This window comes from Malus domestica, chromosome 05, assembly GCF_042453785.1.
Source record: "Malus domestica chromosome 05, GDT2T_hap1".
Classification (NCBI taxonomy): domain Eukaryota; kingdom Viridiplantae; phylum Streptophyta; class Magnoliopsida; order Rosales; family Rosaceae; genus Malus; species Malus domestica.
Genome location: NC_091665.1, coordinates 30,141,257 through 30,162,355, shown reverse-complemented (window position 1 = coordinate 30,162,355; position 21,099 = coordinate 30,141,257). Strand labels below are relative to the sequence as shown.

Sequence of the window (21,099 nt, the reverse complement as noted above, 5' to 3'; positions counted from 1 at the left end):
TTTACAAAATTTCTACAAATAAATAGTGAAAATACTGTGCATAAATAGTAACAGACTATTCATGTGGGCTATCCACATATTATTCACAACAATAAAGATTTGATTGATATTTTATAAAGATCATCTTTAATGAAGATTAAGAAAATAAACAGTTCTAATTATAAAATCTGTAATGTGAAAATAAGTTGGTCACAAGGGTGGACAAGGTGCACACCCTTAGGAAGATGCAAGTATTTTCCGTAATTTGGCCGGAATATGATCATTTAGCACAAATAATATGTGGTTGGATTTCGTCCGGGAGTGGGAATAGAAGTACCACCTCTACCGTCTACATCTGCATTTCAGGTCTAACCAAATACTACATTTTAAACGGAGTGGTACGTGGCCTTGCCGTCCTAGTTGGATAAAGGCTACAATAACAAAGCAATAACAAAGTCTTATCTTACTAAATGAGATTGGTTATATGAAATCGTAGAATATTATTTCGCTCAATTTTGCACCAAGTTTTTTATTAGCTCCAAGTACTCTATGTCTTTTCTTAAAGTCTTTTTCTAAGTCTTACTGTCTCTTCCTCTCTCTTTTTCCTTGAGCGTTTGTTTCATAATCGCATTGTCTAACTGGATCATCTATAAATTTTTGTTTCACATGTCTAAACCATCTTAATCAATTTTTTCATGGCCTCCCTTCTAAATTGATGTGGCCTTCTTCATAAATTAATACTTTTTGATAGATTTTCTTCTCACAAAAATCTTAATAGGAATTGCCAAGAAACATTTTATCATAATCAATTGAGTCATGTTATATTAATTTAATTTGACTTGGTTCCGCTAAATCTGCAAATAGAAATAAATAAAAAATTAGAAGGGCATGACAAATTGGCCCATAAAAAAGGTCAGATAAAAATAAACAACTCTGTTACATTTTGGGCATCGGTAGGCCCTTTCCAACGCTCCGCTTCTGAGGCTGAGAGGGAGTCGCACACCGATCTCCTTCTTCCTGTGTAAAACCTCAAATGGCGGTTGAAGCTCTCCCAATTAATTTTCCGTGACATATTTGCAGAAAGATAAATTCGATGGCGGGTTCGGTTATGCTGCAAAGCCTGTGCTGCATAACCGCACAATCCCCAAATTGTTACAAGAATCAATCCCTAGCTTTCACCCACTCTCAGTTCTTCTCCTCCAATTCATCTTTAAGGCTCAAGAAGCAGTCTTTGCTCTCAGCTATACGGATTAAGAGGCAGAGGACTCAGAATCATCGCTTTGTTGTTCCTGTTGTATTTGCTTCACAGTCCAACATCTTCAAAGGTTAGCTGCACTTCACTGCTTTTGTTCTTCTAATTTGTAGTATTGAATGGCATCCTGAACATTTTTACTTGGTGGGTTTGTTTAATTTTTGTTGTTTCTGTATAGGGTTTTTTCTGTTTTTGGGCAGCTGAATGGTAATGGTGAGTAGGAAGTAATGTGCATATGTATGCAGAAAGCATGTTCGTTTTCTGTTAGATAATGGAATTTTGTAGTCTCTAGATTTAGATTTGTGTATCAATAGACAGATTTGGACAGAAACTATATTCCAGTGATTTTTGGTTAGGAGAGTGAAAGTGTGCCTGACTGGCCCGAAAAACAATTGCGATGATTTCTATCGTGCATGAAACATTGAGGTTATTGTAGAGGCAGTGAAGTTGTGACTAGAATGATAATTTTTGTGAATACTTAAATCTTCGTGCAGGAAGATTAAAGAATATAGACTTCAGTTGAGGGAACAGGCTAATCATGCATAACCCATGAAAGCCTAATATTTGGTGGGTGAAACACTGACTGATTACTGATGTGCAATGTGCAGTAAGTGTGATTTTCTTAGGGAAATTTTGGTCACGTGACATTTGATCTTTTATGGTTCGAGGTTCATAAGAATTGATCCCCTTATTGTTATTTTTCTGTTTTTGTCAACGGAAAACTCTTATAGAGGATCCACTTCTAATTCCATGAAAAGTTGTCCAAGAAGGCATTTCTATTACGACCTTTAAATGCAGACTAATTTTGAGTCAGGATTTTTAATTGTTAGGATAAGATATTAGGTTTGTGGTTGAGTTTTTGAGTTACATTATCATTTCGAGGACGTTTTGTTCTTTAAAACTTAAAATTCACATCAAATTAACAATGTTGCTACCCCTCTGCATCACATGATTTACTTTTGTTGTTGTCCTGCTCATACAAGAGAGCAAATAGTTACTACCAGTTTTATGTTTACATTTGTGTTAACTACTTGTTAAATTATGTAAATAGCTCTGCAAACGGCATGGAAGGTTGGGCGAGATGGAGTTGAGGCAGGAACCAATCTCGTGCCGGTAATTCTGCAGAGTCTTACCCTTTTCGAAGTTTTATTTGCATTTCAGTGCACAGTGTTTTTCTTGCTTTCAGTACAAATTGAAGATCGTTGATATTCTGTTTTCATTTTGCTTTTGGGATGCTAGAATTCAGTACCGAGACCAGTTGCAAGGGTTTCCGTGACTATAGTGGCGTTGACTCTTTCACTATTTGTGCTCAAATCTTTCCTGTCTACAGCTTTCTTTGTGCTGGTACGTTGTCTATCTCTTTCTTCCTGCAAGAACAGTAGATTGCTTATTTTGCTACCTTACTGTAAAGAAGGCTTTTTTTTGGCATGCCCCCTAGAACTCGAATTTAGTCTCACTTTCCCTTTTGAAGCAATCACCACTTTACACCCGGGAACTCAATATTCGCTCCACTTTGGTCAAAATCTGCCCTTTCCGTTAAATATGCTAATGTGGAAGGGCAATTTAGTAATTTCCTCGTATGTGGTATTAGAGTTCCATTTTCAGTGTTGACATGACAATAAAAAAAGAAAAAAAGGAACCCATCTCCTCCCCCGTGCCCTCCCCACTCCCCACTTCCCTCCCCATCGCCACCTCCCTCTTCCCTTTATTTATAATAATTACTTTCTGTTACTCTCTCTTCGATGGACAACGGCTGATGAGGGAGGGGTTAATACTGGTGTGGGTATCGGCCGTATGGCTTATGATGAGGGAGGTCAGGGAAGAGTGATTGAGATGTGTTAGTTGTGATTTGTGTATTCAGTTCTTTGAGTTAATCCTCATGGGTTGGTAATATTAAAGGACATAGTTGGGATGAAAAGGTAGCTAATTGGAAATTTGGAACCCACCTGTTTTGAAACAATTGCTCTTGCTTTTGAGTCTTCTTCATTGAGAATGGGATGATTGGATTCACCATATTGGGACCAATTTTTCTTCCACGTAAGTAGATATTTCTTCCACGTAAGCAATATTTCTTCCACGTAAGCAGATTTCCTCTCTTTTTAACGGAATAGACAGAATCTAACCACAGTAGAGCGAAAATTGAGTTTCAAGGTGCAAAGTGGCGATATTTTTGTATGAGGGGGGAAGTGGGATTTATGTTCAAGTTCCAAGGGGCATAAGAAAAAATAAGCCTTTAAAGAAATGAGATGCTATGTAGACAATATACTCGTCGTCAATAAGAGAACATTATTCTTGTATGGATAGTCTTTGTTTTGTAAGTACATATATCATATAACTGTATTGAAGTAAGCATTCAATGATAACAGGCTACGATGGGACTTGTATACTTTATATTCATTGCTTTGAATAAGGATGAAGGGCCGAGGTGGAGTGGAGGCACCACCTCAACACCAAAGGAGGACAGGATGGACGACAGTCTAGAAGAAGCCAGAAGAATCATGGAGAAGTATAAGTAACAGCCACATCACATGGAACAAGGGATTTGGTTTAAGCTTTTAGGAAAGGCCTAGCACAGCTAACCTGACTGTGAGGCGTTGCCCCACTCCGGGGAAGTGGTGCGGAAGTCAAATGCTTGTATTCTTTGCAGAGCTCATGGAGATCTTATTAAACACAAAAGAATGGTCTTTCCCACAGAAGTTAGCATTGATGGATGGTAGGAAATTGTGACGGTATATAGTTAGTGGCGGCACAAAATCTGCTTGCTTGTTTTTCACAACTTTTAAAAAGATGTTACAATAACATCAGACAACGACGTATAACACTCCTCTTTGCATTACAGATTTTGTGTTCGATTCTTCATTCTCCAGTTTGTATCATGTATTTATAATTCGACCACCATCAAATTGTACACCGCCACCAGCTTCTGCTCCTCCGCTGTCTGAGTCTGCATCGGAGTCTCAGTCTGATTTTGAGTCTCTCGTCACTGACTCGGATACACATTGGTTATCTTGTGATGCTAATTAAGAGCTTTATTGCTATTATTATAGTTAATTAGTATATGAATTTGGACATTAATCCTACTCTTCCATGCTAATGATGCACCGCAAGCCTTCCCCCTTCAACATTAGGTCAAAAGCTCTGTTGATCTCCGAGAAAGGAAGTCGATGCGTTATAAACTTCTCTACTTCCAGTTTCTGTATCAAAAGTGATCAAGAAAACATTCGTTAAAATCCACAATCGAAGAACCGATCACTCGAGAAAGTATTGGAGATTTTTCGAAGAAACTTAGGTTACCTTGTTCATGTACATGTCCACGAGAGAGGGAAGGTCGCTCCGAGGCTTGTAGTTGCCGAAAAATGTTCCTTTGAGGGTTCTTTCATCAAGTACTTTCATGGGGTTTGTCTTGAAGATTGCATCTTTGGTTGGCACTCCTACTAGCACCGCTACACCCCACCCCTGTTTCATTACCAATCCAAACATATATGTTTCTTGAGTTGCAAGTTATCAACTCTTAAATTGTAACTTCTGTTAATATAAAAATTAAGCATACATCATGAACACATTCGAAAGCGGAGATCATCGAATTAATGTTCCCAGTGCACTCTAAGCTTCTGTCAACTCCACCATCCGTCATCTCAGCGATAACCTGTCGATTGTAAAGATATGATATAGGATTGAGTATAGTTGAACTGTCTGTGAGAGGGTTTAAGTATAAATTAAGAATGAGTCTTCACCTCCTGCACTGGCTTGTTATGGTCTTTCGGGTTCACAAACTCGTTTACTCCGAAGTTCTTGGCTAAACCAGGTAAACCAAAGTTTTCAGCAAGAATTGGTTTCTTATGTTTTGCCAATAGTTTTTAAACCATGGTAATTTAACGACGACAATGTATAAAATTTCAACTATACCTTGCTCAAATCTATTGGGATTCAAGTCTACCCCAATAATCCTTGATGCCCCAGAAATTCTTGCACCTTCTGCAGCCTGAAAGAGAAACACTTATAATTCTAACTACCAAAACTACCAAATGGGAAACAACGCTAAGTATTTGATCGAACTCTCGTTTCCTCCCCCTGCGCTCCTCTTTTTCTGTCCTTAGGACTGAATAAATCAAGAGAGAACCAAGGATCGATAAAATTAAAGGGATGTGCGTAATGGGAGAAAACGGGAATGTAAAAATCAGTTTGTTCCCAAAACTTACAGCGAGGCCAACAGCCCCAAGTCCAAAGATAGCAACTGAAGAACCCTTCTTTGGTTTTGCTACATTCAGAGTGGCACCTAAGCCGGTTGACACACCACAACTGAGGATGCAGACTTTATCCAACGGTGCCTTTGGGTCGATCTTGGCGAGGCAGCCTTCGTGGATAACTGTGTACTCGCTAAATGTGGATGTGCCGAGAAAGTGATTAATCGGAGTCCCATTCTGCGAAAACCTTGCTTTCCCATCACCAATCATGACTCCTCTATCGCAATTGATTCTCAGCAGCTCACACATGTTGCTTTCCTCAGACTTGCAATGTGGGCAATCCCCACATTCCCCAGTGAAAACTGGAAGCACATGATCCCCCGGCTTGAGGTTCTTAACGCCTTCGCCAACACTCTCAACGACGCTGTCACAAAAAATAAGCATTTGCATTCATAATTTGGACAAAAACATGGGGAAACATAAGAAAGAAAAAGAATCAAGACTGGAAAGCAACTAGACATAAATACCAACTTAACTTTTGGTAAGATTCACTTAAAAGCAACAACCTACCCAGCTGCTTCATGTCCGAAAATCCTAGGGAACAATGGTGTCTGGCCCTGAATTCCCGGAAGCAAAACAAATAACAGAAGATTAATAAGTTATAAAAAGTAGAATGAAAAGTTTGAGAGAAATATACGTAAATAGGACCGTTTTAGTATCCTTCCAGTCCAAATTTTTATTGAAAGTTTGTAACCGGATTCTGTTTGCGTATATTTCTCAGTTAATCCATATAATCATGTATACATGGTTATATGGATTGTGTATTTGCTGACCTTGGCTTCCCAGAAGTAGACATCAGTGTGACAAAGAGAGGTGTATTTGATTTGGACCCTAACTTCACTGGCTTGCGGTGGAGCAACCTCCACCTTCTCTATCACCAAGGGCTTCCCTGCTTCCCAAGCAACAGCCGCTGCAAAAACCACAACAGAAAATCCCATCTTTTAAATGATTACAAATTCAATCAAATCCATACATACGTTCTTTGAAAGTATGAAACTTTGCGCTGAACCTTTGCTGATGATCGCACGGCCAGCATGAGCCGAAGTGCTGTAAAGTTCTGGTCTGAGGAATCGAGATTTTTGGTTATTTAGGAGCTTCAAGAAATGGTCATTGTGCACCAATGTTCTAAAACTCTTATGCATTTTGTGCATGGTGTAATTCACTGAGTGTTCTACTTGGAAAAAAAAAAGATGAAAATGCCAATTGGCAAACACAGATGGTGAAATATAATATCAAAGGTCAAGAGCAATTCTTTGCCCTTTTTTGGGACGATGCTGACAAAAAAAGGCCTCCAATAACTACTCCACGGGACTCTCTTATTTTGAGGAGAGAGAAGATGAGCCTCTCTCTAGAACACTTTGATGAATTAAGGCAAATTGAAAGCGAATCGTATTCCATTTGGACTGGAAGGTGGAGTGTTATATGAAAAAGGTGGAGTGCTGGCAATGTATGGAATATATGAAAAAGGTGGAGTGTTGGTGAAGTACGAAATATATGAAAAATGTGGAGTGTTGGTGATGTATGTCATATAGGCCGAGTCCGACATCCAATTGCTTTGATTTGAATTAACTGGAGGATACCTTATATATATTATATTAAAAATATATATTATTACATTAAAAAAATAGACAATCAAACTGATTAAAAGAATTTGTAATGAGTCTTTATACGCTTTTTTCTCTTATCTCCTTCTTATATGATAAGTCAAAGACAACAGAGATAGATAGAAAGCGTTATAGACCCTTTGCATCATGAGTGCAGGGTTCCCTTTGCAGTTATTTCAAGTTATCATTTTGGGAAAATTAGGTTCACATCCTTCTTTTTGTTACTCCATTGATTAAAATCCTATTCATTTTCAATTTTTTATCAAGGTCCTTGGGTATTAATAACATCATTAATTATTTGAATAATAAAATATATTTTTTTTATTTTTAAATATATTCCTTTGATGATAAAAATGTTACAATTAGTATATTTATATTTATGGCTAAAATTTTTATCATATATTTTTATTTTTAGTTTGTACCTATTTTTAATTTGCAAATATTTTTTAATTTGTACCAATTTTCTTTTCATTTTTAATTTGTACCCATATATTAGTTTCTTTTTGTGCCCATATTTTTTAAAGTTTTATTTGTGTTTGTACCCATGTGTATACCGTCACGTGACATTTAATTAATGATGGAAAAATTATATATGGTATCTTTATATTTTATGCCTAAACTTTGTATCTATATTTATATTTTTAGTTTGTACCCACTTTTAATTTGCAACATTTTTTTTAAATTTGTAGTATTTTCTTTTTAGTTTTATTTTGTACCCATGTATTAATTTCTTTTAGAGCCTATATTTTTAAAAATTCATTTGTATTCATAATTTTTAATCTTTTATCTGTACCCTAATTTATTTCTAATGTACCCATTCTTCTTTATTAATGTACCACTTTGTTATATGTGAAATGTACCAATTTGTTTGTAAAATGTACCAATTTTTTTAACACTATGGATACATTATTTTGCCATTTATTATTTATTATTTTTACATAGTTTTTATCCATTTATTCAATCAAAATGTTTGAATTTTTTTATTGTAACTATTTCTAATGGTATTATAATGAGGGATTTTAAATTTATAGGATTATAAATCTCATAAAATATCAAACAATTAATGTCAAAACTATAAAACTATAAATATTAATAGTAATATAATGAGGTGCTCAAAGTCAAGGGACCTTGATCAAACTTTGAATATTATTAAGATTTTAATCAAAGAATTTTAAGGATTATGGACCGCATCCAAAATATCCCTATCATTTTTCTTTCGAAATTTGTGTTGTTGCTATATTAAACCAAACTTATCTAACGGAAATTCCAATAAAAAGAGAATTGTATTCAATTCCTTCTAACTACTGTTGTATAACCCAAGTCCAATATGAATTAGGGCTGGTTTGGTATTGTTGTGTTTTGAAAAAAAACTGCTGTGAGAATAAGCGGCTGTTATGAGAATAAGCGGTTGTGAAATAAATCAGCAGAGTGTTTGGTAAACTTTTTTGTTAAAGTGCTTTTGGAAAAAAAAAAAAGCAGTCTGATAGTGGGTCTTTTCATTAAATGAGCACTGTAGCTCTGTGTGCTTTGAAAAAAAAAGCCAGTTTTCCAAAACTGCAAATAGTAGCTTTAGCTTTTTCTTTTGATTTCAGCTTATTCTCACAGCAACTTCCAAAATAAGCCATTTTTTTCAGTTTACCAAACACCTAAAACTCTCACAACTTTTTTCCATGGGTGTTTTTTTTTTAAGCACCTCACTCCCAAACCACCCCTTAGTATTGCATCAACTTGCTTTAAAATACCAATGTCAAAATGTCACAGAGTTTTAGATTACACAATTTCACAGTTATTGTCACAGAACATTACATATTCAATTCAACTGTCTTAGGATTAGGGCTATAACTTGGCTCGAAACAATTCGGGCTCGCACCGTGTTTTGCTCGTCGAAGCTTGGGTCATGAATGAGCCAAGCCAAGCCTAGTTCGGCTCGATTAATAAACAAACCAAGCTTGAGCGTTTGTGGTATGTTTGGCTCGTAAACCTTATGAGCACCTCAAAAAAATTTACGACATAACTCGAAGTAGATTTGAATTCAGCTAGGTCGAATATATATATTCTCAATTCTAATTAAATTTGTTATAAGAATAATAATAGTTTTTTTTTCGTATTTCTTGTATAATACTTAGAAGAAAACGGGAATATGAATTTCAAACCCTCAGACACACATATACATTACCTTCAATCTGTGCTGTTCGATTTTGTCGATGGGAATCCAGGTCGAAGATCCGAGACCAAAATTTTTGTGCCCGTTTTCGCTGGAAACCATGGCTCATCTGGCGAGCCACATCCAAAACTACGAGGTCCGATTCCTCCCCGAGTTCTTTGACTCTCTCTCAAATTGGACGGATTTTCGAGTGGAACTGTTCGCCATGGCCTGCAGCAACGCAGCGGCCGAGTTGCTTGGGGAGGCTGAGATGGACGCATCACAAAAGAGAAAGAAAGAGAGATGGCTTTTTCCATTCTATTTCTCCAGGAGGGCTTGCTGGCGATAGAAGGGGTGTTGTCCCTGCGTCAGGATTTTCCTTTAGTGCACAACAGATTTGGAAAGTAATCAAAGAAAACAAGGACTTGGATCTTCCCGCTCACAAGGTTTGTTAGTTTATCTTCTTCCCATTGATAATTTGTGGTCTTCACTTCTCATATGCATATAATATATACACATACTGTAATTTAATTAGGTTATGGTTGCTACGGTTCGGTGTGAAGAGATTGCCAACCAGAAATTCAAACAGTCGGTCCACGATGAGGTATGTGGTCATTTATCTCCATTTTTGAGATGCTTATACTTCTAGCGTATTCAAGAAAGTTTTATTCGTCATTACTTGGGTGAACACGATTTAGGGTTAATTGGCACTGCAAGAAGCTGTTGAAACTGGTCCCGTACAAGGCTTTGGTCAAAGGCTCAGTTCCATTCTAGCCACCTATCTTTCCGAGTAAGTTTGGCTCTGGTTTAATTATGTTTTTAATCAATCATATAACTTGAACGCATTTTTCACATGTAACACCGTCCACCTTGTTTTTTTGGGTTTTAATTTTGCCACTAAAACTAAATGTTTATATGTATTCTTACCTGTTGTGTGTTTACTATTCGTTGGAAGGTTTATTGTTAGTGTTCTATGGGTTTGTACTGTTTCTAGTTCTGACTTTATTTTGTATGTCTTGATCTCGCTTATGCACCATAGGTATGACATGGAGGCCATCTACTTTGATGAAGGTGTAGGGAACTCAAAACGGCAACTGTTGGAGTCAAAAGCATTGGATGTATGTCTACTCTCTTTTGTCTCTCTAGGGTTTAGTTAAGTTTTCAGTTTCTTGGACAATTTTTGCAACTTAGGGAAGCCGTGATTAGTAGTGGTTTTAGTTAGGTTGTCAGTTTCATATGCTACGTTACTGTTGGCCTCAATCTCTGAATGAACACCATTATAATGAAGTGGTTTGGCAACATAAACTTTATCCTTCAAGTATCGCTATCAAATAATTATGCTTAAATCAACAGCTAAACATCATTACTGGAGCATGACTTTCTTCTCCCAAAAAAAAAAAAAAAAAAAAAAAAACGGAGCATTACTCCATCTAATTACATTACCAGAAGCTTAAAGTCACTAATCTCACTCTGATAAACTGAGAGGACAAATACAGCTTGTTTGTTATGTAATACGCGAAAAGTAACATAGCCTTATACTTCAGATGGTCTTCAAAGTTCACAAAGTTCAAAATGAAATTGGTTAAAGGGTCTGTTGGACTTGGTGTGGTCAACTTTGTAAATTCGTAGTTGCCACTAATGAGAATCATATATGTTTCTTTCCTCTGAATTGTCCAGTTTGTTTACCCTGCGTACTCGGCCATGCTCGGACACCTACGTTGTAAAGCTCTTGAAGATTTTCAAGTGAGGCTGGAGCAATCGTTGAACAAAGGAGAAGGATTCGCTTCATCTGTTCGTACCTGTGCTCAGTCTTCTATGCTTGAGTTTGAGAAAGGATGTGCAGGTAATAGATTTGTTTAGCTAATTAACATGTTTGTCAACCAAAATATTTCTTTCATTACTTCAACATGTTTCTCCTTTCAGATGCTGCCATACAACAAACTAATTGGGATGCTTCAAAAGTCCGGGAAAAGCTTCGACGTGATATAGATGCACATGCATCATCGGTTCGTAGTGCAAAACTGGCAGAATTGAATTCCAACTATGAGGTAGTGCTCTGATAATGTATCAAAGTCGTGGTTATTCTAAGACTATTCTTATGACGTTAGGCTCATAATCTGTTGTTATTCAAATTTCTTAATGCAAATACCCTTTATTTTTCGGAAAAAAAACTTTCTTCGTCTTTAAGTGGTTCTGTAGAAGCTCTACTCGAAACTGGTGCAAACGACACCTGGGCTTCGATACGAAAACTACTTATGTTAGTGTATCTTGATTCAGCTGGGTTTTAATTTCCAGAAGGCTGAACAGAAGCAAGAAAGCAGAAAACCAGAAGAAGCTGAATCGAAAAGTTTTCTTTTTTTTTTGTTCTCTCATGCAAAAGTATTGCAGAGGAATAATCTTTGTACAGCACACACAATGCGCACTCTCACTGCTTTACATTTAATTGATGGCCTTAGCTTTAGGACCACACAAAACACTACTTTTAATCTTAGTCACTCATCACCTAATTACATGGATCAAATACCACATGGCACTCATGGCCTTACATCATTTAACCTTACACTTGGCAGATATGCTCAAGTGAATACACACATTAAAACTCATCTTATTTCTAATACTTAATCAGCTAGAGACTTATAATTCAACACTCCCCTTTAAGTCTTGAGCTGATTTCACTCCTAGCATGCTCCTGAGATAATTAAACCGATCTTTAGGCAGAGGTTTTGTGAAGATATCAGCAAGTTGCTCATTAGTTGGACAGTACACCAGATCAATGATGCCATCCTTCAGTGCATCCTTGATGAAATGGTATCTTCTGTTAATGTGTTTGGTCTTTTGATGGAACACAGAGTTCTTGGTGATTGCAATTGCTGAGGTGTTGTCACAGTGCACTGGAGTGGCTTCGGTTTGAAATTCTCCAAAGTCTTCAAGAACAAATCTCAACCAAATGGCTTGAGTAGTTGCTTCTGAAGCACTGATGTACTCTGCTTCTGCAGTGGAAAGAGCAACACAATTTTGCTTCACAGATGCCCAAGAGAATACTCCACTGCCAAAAGAGAAAGCATAACCAGAAGTACTTTTACTGTCCTCAATTGATCCACTCCAGTCACTGTCACAGAACCCAATTAACATTGAGTTCTTACCCTTCACATATTCCAGACCATAATCAAGTGTACCCTTGATGTATCTTAGCACTCTTTTAGCAGTTCCAACATGCTTACTGGTAGGGCAGTGCATAAATCTGGCTAACAGACTGGATGCATACATAATATCAGGCCTGGTTGCAGTGAGATATAAGAGGCTTCCCACCATGCTTCTGTATAACTCTTCACTTGCTGCACCACTTCCATCATCCGTGGTTAACTTCTCAGTTGCAACCAATGGAGTAAGCACAGGTTTGCACTCTTTTAGACCAAATTTGTCTAACAAAGAGCTTGCATATTTCTTTTGGTGAATGAAAATGCTTGAAGTTGATTGAATTATTCCCATTCCAAGGAAATGATGGAGAAGACCCAAATCAGTCATCTCATACTTTCGTGTCATGTCTTCCTTGAATTCTTCAAGCATTTGTTTGTTGCTCCCAGTATAGATTATGTCATCCACATAGATCGACACAATCAAAATGTCTTTCTCTTCTGCCTTGATGTATAGTGTTGGTTCACTTAAACTTCTTGTGAAACCACATTGTAAGAAGTATGTATTGATCTCTCCATACCAGGCCCGTGGTGCCTGCTTTAAACCATACAAGGCTTTGTGAAGTCTATACACCCTGTCTTCCTCCCCTTTAGCTACAAAACCATCAGGCTGCTCCACATAAACCTCCTCCTCTAGAACACCATTTAGAAAAGCCGATTTGACATCAAGTTGATAGAGTTTCCAACTCTTTTGTGCAGCCAATGCTATAAGGGTTCTGATTGTATCTAATCGAGCAACAGGAGCAAAGGTCTCATTGTAGTCTATTCCTGGTTTCTGTGCATATCCCTTTGCAACAAGCCTTGCCTTGTTCTTTTGCACAGTTCCATCCAGGTTGAGCTTGGTTTTAAACACCCATTTTACTCCAATTACAGGCTTGTTACTTGGCCTATCTACTAACTTCCAGGTTTCATTTTTTTCAATCATGGAGAGCTCATCCTTCATAGCATTCATCCAAGATTCATCCTTAGCTGCATCTTCATATTTCTCTGGTTCTATAATACACAGATTACACTGAGCAAGAACATCATCCAGCTTTCTCCATTTTAATGGAGTATGATAAAAAAACTGAGTGTCATTCACACCTGCACTTGACTGAAAATTTATCTGTGTATCATCAATACCACTTGCAGATTCTTCCAATATGCCAGATGATAAATCACTTGGAACTTGAGGGTCATTTTCTGCATTTTCACTTCTTTGTGTATCAACAGAGTCAAACTCATAAGTAGGCAGTGACATATATCTTTCTGTGCTTCTTTCCCATTCCCAAGCTGAGTCTTCATCGAACACAACATCTCTTGACAGAATCAGTCTCTTAGAGATTGGATCAAATACTCTATACCCTTTCTCACACTTTGCATATCCAACAAAAACTCCTTTTATACTCTTGGGTTCTAGCTTGTGTCTTAACTCGGATGGAGTATGAACATAACAAACTGATCCAAAAACCTTCAAATGAGCAATGCCTGGTTTCCTTTTGCTGTAAGCTTCAAAAGGTGTTATACTATCCAGTGATTTGGTAGGACATCTGTTTAACAGATAGACAGCAGTATGCACAGCTTCTGCCCACATACAGTAAGGCATTCCTTTGTCATGAAGCATAGACTTGGCCATTTCGATCACAGTTCTGTTTTTTCTTTCAACCACTCCATTTTGCTGTGGAGTGTAAGAGAGAGACAATTGCCTTTGGATCCCCTCTGTGTCACAGTATTGCTTGAATTCATTTGATAAGAACTCCCCTCCTCTATCACTCCTTACACATTTTACCTTCATTCCACTTTGCAACTCAGTCATAGCCTTGAATTTCTGAAAACAAGTAAAAGCTTCAGATTTAAATCTAAGAAAATACACCCATGTCATCCTGGTTGCATCATCTACAAGCAACATAAAGTACTTGTTTCCTCCAGTAGACTCAATTCTCATCGGTCCACACAGATCTACATGAACCAATTCAAGTGGAGCACCAGCCCTTTGTGCTTGACCACTAGGAAACCTTTCTCTGTGTTGCTTACCATATTGACAGCCTTCACACACTTTGTCATACTCATCTATATATGGTAATCCATGAACCATGTCATTATCCTTCAATTTCTTGATTCCACCAAAGTGTAGGTGGCCTAATCTTCTGTGCCAAGTCAGAGAACAATGAGCAAAACTGGTCTTCAACACAAGTTGCTTCTCAGGCCTTAGAGATAGAGGATAGCACCTGTTTTCTTTCATTTTTACACGGATAATTTGACATTTCAGAGAAGGACCATAAAAAACAGTACACATATGTCCACCAAACACAAGATAATATCCGTGCTCATCCATTTGTCCTACACTTAATAGATTCTCTTTCAAACCAGGTAGGTACATGACTTCTCGAATGTATTTTCTTCCTCTGTTAGTCTCAATTTCCAGTGATCCCATTCCTGCCACATTAACTAACCCTTCTGTTGGCATTTGAACTTTCCCTGCAACATTTGTATTCACATCAACAAGAAGATCAACATTTCCTGTCATATGATTACTGCAGCCACTATCTATGTACCAATCTCCATTAACCTTAGTCTCAGCAACTGCACAATTTGCATAGAATAAGTTTCCTGTTACTTCCATTTGACTTGCACAGTTTGCCTTTTGAACAGACTTTCCAACAGTACACTCTCTGGCCCAATGACCAAATCTATCACAGTTATGGCACTTGGATTTCCCCTTATATCTACATTCACCATAATGAAACTTTGAACACACCTTACATTGAGGTTTTACACTCTCTTGACCCATACCCTGTGAGGAAGTACTATTCTGTGCAACATTTGTGTATGATCTTTGCTGAAACTTTGGTTTTGAATCCCATTTCTTACCCTTTTGATTCCAATTTCTCTGTGGTTTAAAAGTACTAGACTGAGCATAACTTCGATTCTGCCCTTTTGAACTAACAGTAAGAGAAGAAAATGCTCTCTCAGTTGCATCTGAGGAATGCAAATCAAACCTCTGCTCTTGACTCTTTAATATAGCTAGTACCTCTTGCAGTTCAACAGATTCTAAACATTTGGTATTTTCTATCACTAAGCATATAGGATCATATATCTTAGTGAGACTGATTAATACCTTCTGTACTAATCTCTCATTTGACATAGTTTCACCAAACGTTTTCATTTGATTAATCAGATCATTTAACCGAGTAAGATACCCAGTCAAGGATTCATCATCACGCATTCTAGTGTATTCAAATTCTCTTCTAAGATTCTGGAGTTTCACAGATCTTACCTGATCCCCACCGTGATATTCGCCATATAACAGATCCCATGCCATTTTTGCTGAGTCTGCGTTTGCGATTCGAGGGAAAATCTGATCAGAGACTACGTTTTGAATGATTCCGAGAGCTTTTGCATCTTTCATGAAGGTTGCAGCCATTTTCTCATCGAATCCCTTTTTCCACCAGATTCCACAGTCCATATGACTTGAAAATGGTAACCATTTTGATTCTCCAGAACTCGTAGTTCTCACCGGAGAAGATCGGGGTCCTCACTTCAGCACTCCCAGATCCAGCCATCGTGAGCTTGTGTGAATCCAGAAACACGTAGTTCTTAGATCACAGATAAGCTCCGGCAAACTTCACCGAGTCCAGAAACGGTGATGTTTGAGCTCACAGAAACACGCCCAGATCTAATCGAAACAAGGCTCTGAGGCCATGTTAGTGTATCTTGATTCAGCTGGGTTTTAATTTCCAGAAGGCTGAACAGAAGCAAGAAAGCAGAAAACCAGAAGAAGCTGAATCGAAAAGTTTTCTTTTTTTTTTTTGTTCTCTCATGCAAAAGTATTGCAGAGGAATAATCTTTGTACAGCACACACAATGCGCACTCTCACTGCTTTACATTTAATTGATGGCCTTAGCTTTAGGACCACACAAAACACTACTTTTAATCTTAGTCACTCATCACCTAATTACATGGATCAAATACCACATGGCACTCATGGCCTTACATCATTTAACCTTACACTTGGCAGATATGCTCAAGTGAATACACACATTAAAACTCATCTTATTTCTAATACTTAATCAGCTAGAGACTTATAATTCAACAACTTAATCGTGAGACTGAAGTTGCAGTATCAGAGTTCTCAACTGCAGTTGCCAATTTTGAGTTGGACAACGAAACGGTTGCCAAAATGAAGCAACTTTTGAAGGATTATGAGAGAAATGTGGTGGAGACAAAGGCAAGAGAAGAGGCTGGGAAAATTATGATCCACATGAAGGATCGGTAGGAACTTGTTAAAAATCTTTTCTTTTTTACGTTGTTATTTTGGTTGCTGATCACTTCTGTTTTCATTTCTCAGGTTTGCCAGTCTTCAATTATGAGATTCAATGCCTAGGGTTTGGACTGGGAATGAAGACATTAGGGGTGCGTTTGTTGCACCGGACTGTCTCGGACTGGACTAGCAGCAAGGACTAAGCTGGACTGGCTTAGACTAGACTAAGCTGGACTAGCTTAGTGAAGCGTTTGGTGCAGTGTCGGACTAAGAAGCAGGATAATGAAAACAATACTGTTCACCAGTTTGGTGTTTGCTCAGACTAGAACTACATTATTGTTCTATTTTAATTGTTTTTTTATTACAGATATTATTAAAATTAATAATATAGGATGAGAGTGAGACTCAATAAAAATACAAAAACCAAATTTTCTTGCCAATGAAAGAAACATACATGATTCAAAAGTAGCATTGTTCCAAATTTTCTTGTGTGTTGATAATTATATGTCAAAATATGAGCAAGGCTCATACCTTACGTATTCATTCATGATAAATAAGCATGCATTCGTTTCCACTAAAAGTCAAGTATTTTACATGAAAGATAAAAAAATGGACAGAATTCTCAGGCGTGCAATCCAAAAGGCGAATATGGTTTAATTCTAATAGACCCCATCAATTTTACATCTTAGGCAGAGCACTTAAGCATAAGACAACGCCGCATATATTACACACATAGTATGCAACTGGTAGTAATACCTCATACCTATATAAAATGTCTTACATATCACACACTAAATGTGGTATAAACTTTCCATACTATGTCAGATGGAAGATTCTTTCGTATGTACTCATCTGCATCTTCTTCCCACACTACGATATCCTACTTGAAAAATTGCCAGAAAAACAGGAGTTAGTTCAACTTATAACTTCAGGTTTCAAAATATATATGTTCCCATTTTTTTCTGATAATGAAATTTACCTTTTCATTCATTACCAATGCTTGAAAGATTGCAGAGTCCAACAGAGATGAAAAATGTGGAGAAACTATTCTCCATCCCTGATTTACGATTAAAGAAGAAAAAAAAAACCAATTAAGAGGAGTGGATTGAACAAGTAACAAATTGTGATCCAGCAACATCCAAAGTTCCACTTCCTAACGAATGAAGTTGGCAGAATTTTGGTGATCTTTATTCAGTAAAACTTACTAATCAGAAAACTTACAGGCCCTGTTTCAACAGAGATGAAATCACATCAAAAGCTAATGAAAGAATCCTCTCCGATAAAAAATCAAGCCTCTGCATGTATAATATTACTTTTCAGTTATAAAATGACAACAAAAAGAGCAAATGACCAGATTCAGGGAATTAAAGTTTAAATTCTATGTTTAGAATCACAAACAAGCAATTTGAACATCAACATAAAATAATAAACTATGTACAATAAGAAAAATAAAAGTCCGAATGCCGGAATAAGAACGCAAGTCAAAACTTGGATTCAAGATGCAGAGTTAGCAGTCAGACAATTTGGAAAACACACGCATCATCACTCTAAAAATGTTGACTGTAAAATTATGAACAAGTAAGAAACTTTAATACAGAACTTTCAACTTGAACAAGGTTCGAAAAGTTGACTGCTGCGTTTTGAATCAACATATACTGAATTTTTAGTGGTTTATTTGGTCCAATCCAATATGCCATCAAATTAAACAAGGCCTTAATGCCAACATATACTGAATACGCTCTGGCAACATATGATAGGGAAACCCCTGATTGTTGGCGTAATATAGCCAGGATCGTTTGTGTATACATTTGTGTTTGCAATAACTCAACAATGTTTTGTAACTTATAATCCAAATCAACAATTGACTGGTTAAGAAATTAAAATCTAAAACCTACAGACCCTAGAAAACCAGAATCAAAAGATATACAAACTTAAAAAGCATGTATCAACCATCAATCGAAGCCCAGAGCAACGGCAAGCTATGATTGAAAATTCTAATCTCAATTTGACCCTAAAAATCAAAACCCTAATTTGTTCAAGTGCAGAGGTTTATAATTGAAAATTTATCAAACCCAAAACACCTAAATCAAATAAAGCCCAGTAATATCACGATCTGCAAAAAAAAATCGAAGAAATAATGTCGGATTTGAAGTTTACCAGATGAGGGCGAGCAGGATGCAGAGATGAGGATGAGGAGGACGACGATGAGGGAGCAGGGCAAGGAGGGAGCACGGCGAGGATCGAGGTTGAGCGAGGTTCTCTCTCGCAGGAGCGCAGGAGCGCAGGAGGTCTTACGAGTCCGGGGGTGATCGGGGTGCTTCGCTTAGAACTCCTAGTGAGGGGTTTAATCCTAGCGAGTCAGACCTAATCCCATTAAACCTAATCCTGGTACAGACCAAACAAGGGACTACAATCCAGTCCAGTCCAGTCCTCCCTAATCCGGTCAAACAAACGGGCCCTAGAAGTATTAGCAAGGATGCACGAACTGTGGTAATCACTGGGAACTTTTGTGGAAGTACATGTTATCTATCTTTCTGACTTAAACTGATGTTTTAGTTGTTTGATCATCTCTTTCTTGCAGTCTCTGAAGCTTTTGTCGACCATGGCTGCCATTCGCCTGGATGAGAAGCCAGATAATATTGAAAATGGCCTCGTTTCTTCTCTCGTGGACGGGACTGTTAGTTTTCATCTTCACAAAATAGGAAACTAGGACCTTCTACAGATCCTCTTGACTGAAGCTCTTGGGAAGAGCTACCATTAATTTATGGGTTTGGTTTTTATGCAAAATTTTTCTATGATGAAACTCCTTTCTTATTGAGGTTAACTCTAAACTAGGTTTCTTCAAAGGATACCTTAATCACCCCAGTACAGTGCAAGTCATTGTGGAGGCAGTTCAAAGCAGAGACCGAATTGTTTTTATATCGTTTAATCAGAGTTGCATCCCGAATAAATGGATTTTTTCTTTTATAAAATGTTCTTTAAAGATTTGGATTATGAAAATATGAAGATTGGAACATGTTCCTGCAAAAGTAATGAACAACTGGTAGGAGGAACGTGGAAATAGGACGCATGCATTGTCCTCGGATGACATTTTGGGCGGGAGTTCTTGTGTAAATTGGATTTAGTTTAGTAGTGAAACCATTTAGTTTAGTAGTGAAACCAAACATATGGAAACACTTCATATTGAAAATCGCGCTGATTCTTGACTTGGGAACGGTTTAAGTCAGATAGGACCGACTTATAATCAAGTTCAGTGTATTCTTGTTTTTTCTACAAAGAAAAATCCTAGCATCCTAATACTATTTTTGTAACGAGCTCCCTATCTTTATGCTTATAGCTCTGCTCGATCATGATGTTGTTTGCTTTTGTACTTTCAGGAGGCTCACAAGCGGAGTAACAACGGGCTACCTCCGCCATGGGCTACAATGGCGATGATCGTTCTTGGTTTTAACGAATTTATGATGCTTTTAAAGTAATTAATTTCGTTCTTTTTTGTTTCCCTTTGCGAGTTTTAGGTTTTGGACATTTTTAAGTGTCCAGACGCTAATGTCTTGCACATATGTTAATCACTGTGCCTTTTTTCTTCAAATGAAACAGGAACCCTCTCTACCTCATGGTTCTATTTGTTGCATTTTTACTTTCAAAGGCCTTATGGGTACAGATGGACATTACAAGCTCATTCCCGGAGTCCTCAGTGTCATCCAATATCTCGTCATCAGATACCGGCATGGAATACTCAATCCCTCCTTTAAGACAAAGGCGAACGGCAAACGTTGAGGAAGTTGAATCTTCATGATGTATGATCTCTGTTGTTTGTACCGTGTGCATCAGATTAAGGTCACTACAGTGCGATAGTTTTCATTCTTTTTTATTTTGTTTTTTGTTTGTAGTTACTGAAAATTTGAAATAAAAATAAACGGGGTGCCTGGTTTTACAAATTAACCACACGTTTTTGCCACACGTTTTGGGATGCACGATTTATATCAACTTAATGGACGTGGATGACTTTTTCTTTTGTTGACCCAAGGAGGTTGACTTGGGTTTAGATGTTTCAATATGTATCAGTAGTCAGTACCCACCACAGAAGTTGTCAATGATCTCGACGGTATGCATATATGTATCTTTTCTGAAACTTCAATCTTAGCCGTCAACGTCCTTTACTTGTATTCTCTGTCACCTTATTTTCTTGACATGATATTTTATAATATTGATATATAAATTATATAAAGAAGATGAACCACAGAAGTTGTCAATGATCTCGACCGTATTCATATATGTATCTTTTGTGAAACTTCAATCTTAGTCGTCAACGTCCTTTACTTGTATTCTCTGTCACCTTATTTTCTTGACATGATATTTTATAATATTTATATATAAATTATATAAAGAAGATGAACCACAGAAGTTGTCAATGATCTCGACCGTATTCATATATGTATCTTT

The 21,099-nt window shown here is 37.3% G+C and overlaps 3 protein-coding genes, 1 long non-coding RNA gene and 1 pseudogene across 4 annotated transcripts; 3 read left to right on the top strand and 2 right to left on the bottom strand.

Annotated features, from left to right (window-relative positions):
• The first annotated feature begins 884 nt into the window (after positions 1-884).
• LOC103435965 (uncharacterized) lies at positions 885-4,090 on the top strand. The gene is made up of 4 exons (XM_029102543.2): positions 885-1,304; positions 2,283-2,344; positions 2,471-2,575; positions 3,598-4,090. Exons 1-4 carry the CDS (start codon positions 1,073-1,075, stop codon positions 3,745-3,747), a joined length of 549 nt encoding a protein of 182 aa, XP_028958376.1. The 5' UTR covers positions 885-1,072; the 3' UTR covers positions 3,748-4,090.
• Positions 3,605-6,866, bottom strand: LOC103435797 (alcohol dehydrogenase 1). Its single transcript, XM_029102542.2, has 9 exons — positions 6,485-6,866; positions 6,249-6,385; positions 5,986-6,032; positions 5,431-5,839; positions 5,138-5,213; positions 4,966-5,027; positions 4,782-4,877; positions 4,526-4,687; positions 3,605-4,425 (listed from the first exon to the last, which is right to left on the bottom strand). The coding sequence occupies exons 1-9, from the start codon at positions 6,624-6,626 to the stop codon at positions 4,309-4,311; spliced, it is 1,248 nt and encodes a 415-aa protein (XP_028958375.1). The 5' UTR covers positions 6,627-6,866; the 3' UTR covers positions 3,605-4,308.
• Positions 6,867-8,980: 2,114 nt separating this feature from the next.
• On the top strand, positions 8,981-11,368 carry LOC103443680 (protein ROOT HAIR DEFECTIVE 3 homolog 2-like; annotated as a pseudogene).
• A 4,686-nt stretch (positions 11,369-16,054) lies between these two features.
• Positions 16,055-20,822, top strand: LOC103408028 (protein ROOT HAIR DEFECTIVE 3 homolog 2-like). Its single transcript, XM_029102544.2, has 6 exons — positions 16,055-16,667; positions 16,744-16,806; positions 19,119-19,146; positions 19,238-19,333; positions 20,034-20,128; positions 20,254-20,822. Exons 2-6 carry the CDS (start codon positions 16,772-16,774, stop codon positions 20,450-20,452), a joined length of 453 nt encoding a protein of 150 aa, XP_028958377.1. The 5' UTR covers positions 16,055-16,667; positions 16,744-16,771; the 3' UTR covers positions 20,453-20,822.
• On the bottom strand, positions 17,286-19,118 carry LOC114824896 (uncharacterized). Its single transcript, XR_003773448.2, has 4 exons — positions 18,814-19,118; positions 17,878-17,951; positions 17,636-17,713; positions 17,286-17,536 (listed from the first exon to the last, which is right to left on the bottom strand). It is a non-coding gene; the product is annotated as an uncharacterized lncRNA (long non-coding RNA).
• Positions 20,823-21,099: the final 277 nt, after the last annotated feature.